This window comes from Emys orbicularis, chromosome 1 (genome assembly GCF_028017835.1).
Source record: "Emys orbicularis isolate rEmyOrb1 chromosome 1, rEmyOrb1.hap1, whole genome shotgun sequence".
NCBI lineage: Eukaryota > Metazoa > Chordata > Testudines > Emydidae > Emys > Emys orbicularis.
The window spans coordinates 51677853-51685847 of NC_088683.1; the positions used below are offsets into that span (position 1 = coordinate 51677853).

Here is a 7995-nt window from a genome sequence, read left to right on the forward strand (position 1 = left end):
GCTGTAAAAGAAAAAGATAAAGCCTGATTGCCACAGACCATAAGTATGTACAGTAAATGACCACATCCTCCTGTATGTTATCTTCAGAAGATAAGGCGTCAAACTAATTTACATGCAGGTTTTCCAGAAATCAACTCATTTGGATGCCAAACTAAAAATAAAATCAGATTTAATTCTGAGAGTGTAGTACTAAGATGAAAACAAATGATATGCATCCCTTTGAATAGTGGATTAAAAATAAGTTAATAAAGCACAAATTGGGTTTATCAGCAGTATCTCAGGGTAGCCTCAAAGGGAAAACAAAGTGACCTCCAATCTGAACAAGTCATGGTCACAAACCTGCTGCCTACCTCAATCTGCTCGGAGGACACGTTGGGAATTTGAGAGGCATTATAGAGAAGTGCTTACGAACAAAACCACAAGACTGAGAAGCGAAAGAAAGTGAACGTTTAGGAACTTGGGGGGTGGGGGGTGAGACCCACCTACTTTTTTTCTGTTGGCTGCATAGAGCCACATTTTAAGTAACAAGCGGAGTCCAGAGGAACAGCAGAGACCAGGGCTGAACACCCCCCTCCTTACACACACCACAGGAACCAGCGAATGTACCATTCCAATCAGAGGCGCAACAATTGGAGAGAAACTTTAAAGCAACTCACCGCGAGGCAGCGAGACCAGAAGGCTGCGTTCAGTCGGTGCTGCAGGCGCCGGCCCGTCAGGCCCCGGAGGAAGAGGTTCCCTCGCTTGGGACATCTGCCAGCTCTCTCCCCGCGTCCTAGGAGCTTGCACCCCCCCAACCAGCCTAACACGCCACCCTGAAGGGACAAACACACGAGAGGCCTTTTGAGTGCATTGCTCCGCCGCACGCTCACGGCTCCGGGGCGAGGGCTTGGGGAGGGGCTGGCCCCAAAGAAGCAACAACTTTGCAACTCCGCGGCAGACGCGTCCCTCCGCCCCTGCCCTCCCCGCTGCATGCGGAGGGCGCCTTTGGGTGCACAGGCACAAAGTGCTTGGAGCGGAGCCCCCGAGGTTCCTGAGCTATGGGGGGCTCGGGGGGCGCCCGAGGGATGGGGGGTGCTCAACGCCCCATAGCCAGCAGAAGCCACCCGCCATACCTTGGCATTGCCTTCTGCTCGGCCCCTGCACACTCCCCTCCGCCACCTCCTGTGGCGGGATGTCCCTTTCCTCCCCCCGGCAGGGGAAACTTACCGAGGCTCCCAAAGCAGCAGCAGCATCTCCCCTGCCGGTGCGGCCGCCTCTTCACCTCCCCTCTCCAGCTGCGGCTGCTGCCTCCTTCCTCCTGTGCAGCCCCCGGGCTCCTACCGCTGCAGCCCCTGGCACCCCGCCCCGCTGCCGCGCGGGCTCTCGCCCTCTCCAGCCACCGCGCTGCACACACCAAACGGGGACTTTTTTCGTCCTTCTCCCGCCCCCCCAACACTTCTTCTTTTTCATCATTTCCGGAGACTGAACACATCCAGCTCTGGCTGGCAGCGATCGAGGCTTGGGGGCGGCGGCTCCCCAGGTCCCGCTGCCCGACCGGTTCTCCAGAGGCTGCGGCAGGGACGCTGGACCAGAAGGAGGGCATGGGCCCCAGGCCCAAACTGGGAGCATCCTCCTACCCATGTGGCTAGGGTTGGGTATGGGCCATGCTGGGGTTGTAACCCTGCAAGTGCCTTGAGCAAACCGGGTGGCAGCAGAGGGGGAGGGAGAGACACCACTTCCAAAAAGGAGGCTTTCATGCCTGAGCTGCGTTTGCAGCTGCAGCATAGGGCTGGGGAGAGTAGCACTTTAACAGGGCTAACCTCTGACTCGGACATTAGTCACTTTGGTTTCAAAAACTTAGGCTACTTTTCAGGTTCAACCAGTTTGCAAGTAGCAACGTTGAGGTGACTGATCTGCGAAAGTCGGAGACACAGTAGGCCCTAAAGCCCAAAGCCTTCCATCAACAGTAGAGATTTACTTTAAAAAAATCAATGAAACATTTACATATTATTGCACAGGTAAGATATGTATTATCTTTAATGATTTTAAACACTTACACAAAACTATTCAAAAGGTCTGCACACAATAAAGAAGGAACGAGCAAAGATTTTACAGAGCAGATACCTAGAAAGCTAAACCACTTCCTTCCTTCCACCAGCACCTCTTCAATATGCACCTCTCACTTGCAGGTCTGTTTTTATCCATATAGAAAAGAAATTCTTGTCAGTCTTAGGGCTTGTACCCACCAGCGCTTACTATGGTATAAGGCATGCGTCTGACAAAGTGGGTATTCACCCACGAAAGCTTATGCTCCAATACATCTGTTAGTCTTAAAGGTGCCACAGAACTCTCTGTCGCTTTTTACAGATCCAGACTAACACGGCTACCTCTCTGATACTTGATACTATGGTATAAGTCGCTCAGGGAAAAGTGGAAAAGCCATGACCCCTGGTGTGGACAGCACTATGTCGGCAGGAGAAGCAGTCCCACCAACGTAGCTACCGCTGCTTGGGCAGGTGGAGTAATTATGCTGACAGGAGAGCTCTCTCCTGTTGGCATAGAGCATCTGCACTAGCAGCGCTAAAGTGGCACAGCTACATCAGTACAGCTGCCCTGCTGTAGCGTTTCTAGTGTAGACTAGCCCTTAGGCCCTGATACTGCTTAGCTTTATTACCATGAGCATTCCATTGACCGCATTAGGACCATACTTGATAGTAAAACGAAGCACACGTATTAAGTGTTTGCAGGATTGGCGGCCTTAATATGCTCCTATAAAGCAATTCAAACTTCTAAAACAAAAGCAATTTGTATGATTTAATTGTAATTTCCTTTAAACTCACTAGCAGATCATACACCATGGTTCAGTCCCCATATTTGAACCTTATCTTTCATCAAAGCATATTTTCACCTCTCTCTCTGAGAAACTGAAAAAACACAACTAAGTAGGAAATATGTGACTAAGGACAAAATAGCCTAATTAATAAAATTTTGAGAGCAGGTGAGAGGTGGATGCTAGTTTTGATATTGTAAGCACTAAAAGGCGAAGCTCAAGTGTTCTAGACAAAAGTTTCATTTTAAAGAAACATTTCTCTGCAGTGTTTGCAAACCAACCATTGTAGATTGTAAATTCCTGGGGATAGAAACCATCCTTATATGCCTGCAAAGCACCATGCAGCTTTGGGGCCCAAGCTTATTTCAATGGACATAAATGGAAGTTTTGCATTTGATTTCAGTTAGAACAAGATTGCATTCGTATGATGCTATTGTATAATCATTGTCATCACTGAAAAGATAGCACATGCAATCAGTTGCCTCACACTGGTATCCAAGACACAATTTCTCTCTCTCTCTCTTTGAATAGGAAATAACTTAATTGTAGTATCTCCTGGAAAATACAGATGTAATGATAACCACTATAAGTAGTAATTAATAGTGCTGGTGCATGAGAACTTGAAAGTGAAACTTACTAAAGAGAAATTGATCATTATTGTTTATTGACAAGATGAGAAATAAAAAGGAAAAAAATACAGCTAGTGAAATTTAAATTCGATTTTATACAATTTTCTTTCAATTTTAATAATTTAAAGTCGATTTAACAACCCAACACTATATGTTTAAAGCTTTTCATAACAAAATGACTGAACTGAAAAGATGTATGTGTAAGAAGTTAAGTATGTTGCCAGAAGCTCGGAATGAGCGACAGGGAATGGATCACTTGATGATTACCTGTTCGTTCCCTTTGGGGCACCTGGCAGTGGCCACTGTCAGACGACAGGATACTGGGCTAGATGTATCTTTGGTCTGACCCAGTATGGCCATTTTTACATAACATAAGAACAGCCGTACCGGGTCAGACCAAAGGTCCATCTAGCCCAGTATCCTGTCTACCGACAGTGGCCAATGCCAGGTGCCCCAGAGGGAGTGGACCAACAGTCAATGATCAAGTGATCTCTCTCCTGCCATCCATCTCCATCCTCTGACAAACAGAGGGTAGGGACACCATTCCTTACCCATCCTGGCTAATATCCATTAATGGACTTCACCACCATGAATTTATCCAGTTCTCTTTTAAATGCTGTTATAGTCCTAGCCTTCACAACCTCCTCAGGTAAGGAGTTCCACAAGTTGTGCGCTGCATGAAGAAGAACTTCCTTGTATTTGTTTTAAACCTGCTGCCTATTAATTTCATTTGGTGACCCCTAGTTCTTGTATTATGGGAATAAGTAAATAACTTTTCCTTATCCACTTTCTCCACATCACTCATGATTTTATATACCTCTGTCATATCCCCCCTTAGTCTCCTCTTTTCCAAGCTGAAGAGTGCTAGCCTCTTTAATCTCTCCTCATATGGGACCCGTTCCAAACCCCTAATCATTTTAGTTGCCCTTTTCTGAACCTTTTCTAGTGCCAGTATATCTTTTTTTAGATGAGGAGACCACATCTGTACGCAGTATTCGAGATGTGGGCGTACCATCGATTTATATAAGGGCAATAATATATTCTCAGTCTTATTCTCTATCCCCTTTTTAATGATCCCTAACATCCTGTTTGCTTTTTTGACCGCCTCTGCACACTGCACGGACATCTTCAGAGAACTATCCACGATGACTCCAAGATCTTTTTCCTGACTTGTTGTCGCTAAATTAGCCCCCATCATATTGTATGTATAGTTAGGGTTATTTTTTCCAATGTGCATTACTTTACATTTATCCACATTAAATTTCATTTGCCATTTTGTTGCCCAATCACTTAGTTTTGTGAGATCTTTTCGAAGTTCATCACAGTCTGCTTTGGTCTTAACTATCTTGAGCAGTTTAGTATCATCTGCAAACGTTGCCACCTCACTATTTACCCCTTTCTTCAGATCATTTATAAATAAGTTGAATAGGATTGGTCCGAGGACTGACCCTTGGGGAACACCACTAGTTACCCCTCTCCATTCTGAGAATTTACCATTAATTCCTACCCTTTGTTCCCGGTCTTTTAACCAGTTCTCAATCCATGAAAGGACCTTCCCTTTTATCCCATGACAACTTACTTTACTTAAGAGCCTTTGGTGAGGGACCTTGTCAAAGGCTTTCTGGAAATCTAAGTACACTATGTCCACTGGATCCCCCTTGTCCACATGTTTGTTGACCCCTTCAAAGAACTCTAATAGATTAGTAAGACACGATTTCCCTTTACAGAAACCATGTTGACTATTGCTCAACAGTTTATGTTTTTCTATGTGTCTGACAATTTTATTCTTAACTATTGTTTCGACTAATTTGCCCGGTACCGACGTTAGACTTACATCTAATGTGGATAAATGTAAAGTAATGCACATTGGAAAAAATAACCCTAACTATACATACAATATGATGGGGGCTAATTTAGCTACAACAAGTCAGGAAAAAGATCTTGGAGTCATCGTGGATAGTTCTCTGAAGAACTTTATGTTCTTAACATGTTTTTTTTCCCCCTACAAAGATATTTATAGTTGTGTTCTATTCTATAATCATTTGCATACATAACGTTTTATAGAATTATTTGTATAACTTTATTAAAGCAATCCAGATAATATTTTACATTTATTTGGAAGAATGTTTTATCCTGAAGCATCCCAAAGCACTTCAGAAACTATATGTATAAAGTCACCTTTGGGATGGTGGGTGTGATGGGGTTCCCAGGGTGCAACCTTGACTGTGGGACCGCTGAGCCCTCTAAACGCACCAACCTGGGCTGCCTCTCACACTGTGATGCTGATGTCAAGCTACAAGCCTCTGACTGGCACTGCACTTACACAGCCATCCACAGGCAGGGACGTACCCAATTGAGTTGATCTCCTGGCCACTCATGAACCATCAATAGAGAGGATCCAGCCAATTCCCCCTAGCTTCCCAAACTTGCACCCGAGAACTGTAGCGTCTTGCAATGGTCAGAGGCGTGGCCCGTGTAAACTCATTACCTAGTTTGCCACTTGTTGATAGGAAAGTGGATATTCACCAGCCTTTGTAATCTGAGCTGAGATTTCCCAAGATCTTTCACCAAAACACACAGTTTCAGGTAAAATATAAAACAGATTTATTAACTATAGAAAGATAGATTTTAAGTGATTATAAGGAACAGGCATAGATCAAAGTTGGTTACCCAAGAAACGAAAATAGAAATGCAGCCTAAATTCTTACTTAAACAGACTAAGCAAGATTTGAATCAAGCAATGTCTCACCCTAACAGATGGTACAAGCAGGTTCCAGTTCCTCAGTACACAGACTGGACCACTTTCCAGCCTGGGACCAAACTTCCCCAGTTCAAACCCTTTTTCTTACAGACGTTTTTCCAGGTGAGATGGGGAGGGGAGGGAGAAGTCCAAGTGATGATGTCACTTCCCCTCTTTTATACTTTCTTCCAGCTGCTAGAAAGTGGATACCAGCCAACTGGTGCACAGTATATAAAACTTCATATCTATACAGCATCATGTAGAAATATTACTCAGAACACTCCTGTGAAGTAGATGTGAAAGTATTGTTATCCCCATTTCACAGACAAGGAAATTGAGACAGAAAAGTAAAATGACTTAGCTAAGGCTACAAAGCAAATCAGTGGCAAAGCAGGGATTAGAACTCAAAGCTTCTTGACTCCTAGTTTATGCTAATTCTTCCAGTAGAGACACTGCAAAATTTTAGCCAAGTACACTGTGGCAAACTCCTACTTCTTCAAAACATGCCATTGGATCATAAATGTCAATGTGAAGCAGACATATCAATTTTTCAAGTCTTACAATAAACTTGATGGATGAAAGTATGAGTTTACTCTGCCAAGTTTCAAGTTGCAGGGAATCTACATATTTTAGATTGAATCCATTACAACAGTTTGAAACAAATGAATAAAAGCAAAAAACATTCTCAGTTGAGATTGGCATATTGTAATTAATTGAGCTGTGATATAGCTTTAAGAAATTTGCCTGGTGAGAAAGATAACTTAAATTCAAGGGTGCAAAAAGTTCCTATTCAGCTCAGTGAGGTATTTACTAGAATGTGCATAGCACGCTTCACATATGGTATGGGACACAGAGATATGACAAAGTCCTCCATCCCACTCCTGTTACCACAGCAACCTTAGCTCTGGGCAGTTGCACATATATATTTTAATATGTTCTTTCATTATGTGATAATAAAATCCCTGCATACTCTTGCAGCCCATAATGACAGTCTATGACATGGGTAGGAAGGGGAATTTAAAATGTTTTCAAGAGATTAGATGGAAGGTGGGCATGATCATTGTTCAGATCTAGACAGCTGCTGGAGGGTGGGAATGGGGGGACACTATTACAAGGATAGTGGCCTGTGTTTCATACAGAGCTGGTGTAAAAGATGTAGTCTACCACTGATATCAAGATGATGAATTTGGGAAATGAGGCAATTTTTTTGAGGCATTATATGAGTTTCCTTTTTCTGTGAAAACTGTAAAAAATATATCATTCCTTTTTGTTATTCAACGACTTTAAGGCTAGAGTAGACTACTATGATAATCAAGTCTGGACTTCCTGTGGAAGACAGGCTATAGAATCACCATTGAATCAAGCCCAAAAACATGTGGTCGAACTAGAGCATATCTTTTAAAAAGACATCCTGTGTTGATTTAAAGATTTCAAGTAAATCCACCATATCTCATATTAAGTTGTTCTAATAGTTGATTGCCCACACTGTTAAAAATTATGCTTTATTCCTAGTTTGACTTTGTCAAGCTTCAGCTTCTAGCCACTGAACCTTACTGGATATTGGTTTGTTTGTTTTTTGAAAGGTAGATTTAGGTAGCAGTGAAACCATTTACTGCAGTGCTCTTAAGATGTTTATGCATAACCGCACCCTGGTTGGTTTCAAATTAGGGCTTTCAAGGGATGAAAAAAATTAATTGCATGATAAAAAGATTAATCATGATTAATCGCACTGTTAAACAATAATAGAATACTATTTATATAAATATTTTTGGATGTTTTCTACATTTTAAAATCTATTGATTTCAATTACAACACAA

The 7995-nt window shown here is 43.0% G+C and overlaps 1 protein-coding gene across 2 annotated transcripts in view; it reads right to left on the reverse strand.

Moving 5' to 3' along the window:
- The window catches only part of MDFIC (MyoD family inhibitor domain containing), a 79683-nt gene extending 78373 nt beyond the window's left edge, over positions 1–1310 (reverse strand). Inside the window, exons 1-2 of one of the 2 annotated variants that reach the window (XM_065403045.1) lie at positions 1207–1310; positions 657–812 (exon numbers count right to left, since the gene is read on the reverse strand). In XM_065403045.1, the coding sequence (XP_065259117.1) occupies positions 657–750 (94 nt within the window). In that variant the 5' untranslated portion in view covers positions 751–812; positions 1207–1310. Of the gene's footprint in view, positions 1–656; positions 813–1112; positions 1155–1206 lie in introns of those variants that run through there. The other variant, XM_065403052.1, reaches the window with a different exon arrangement.
- Positions 1311–7995: the final 6685 nt, after the last annotated feature.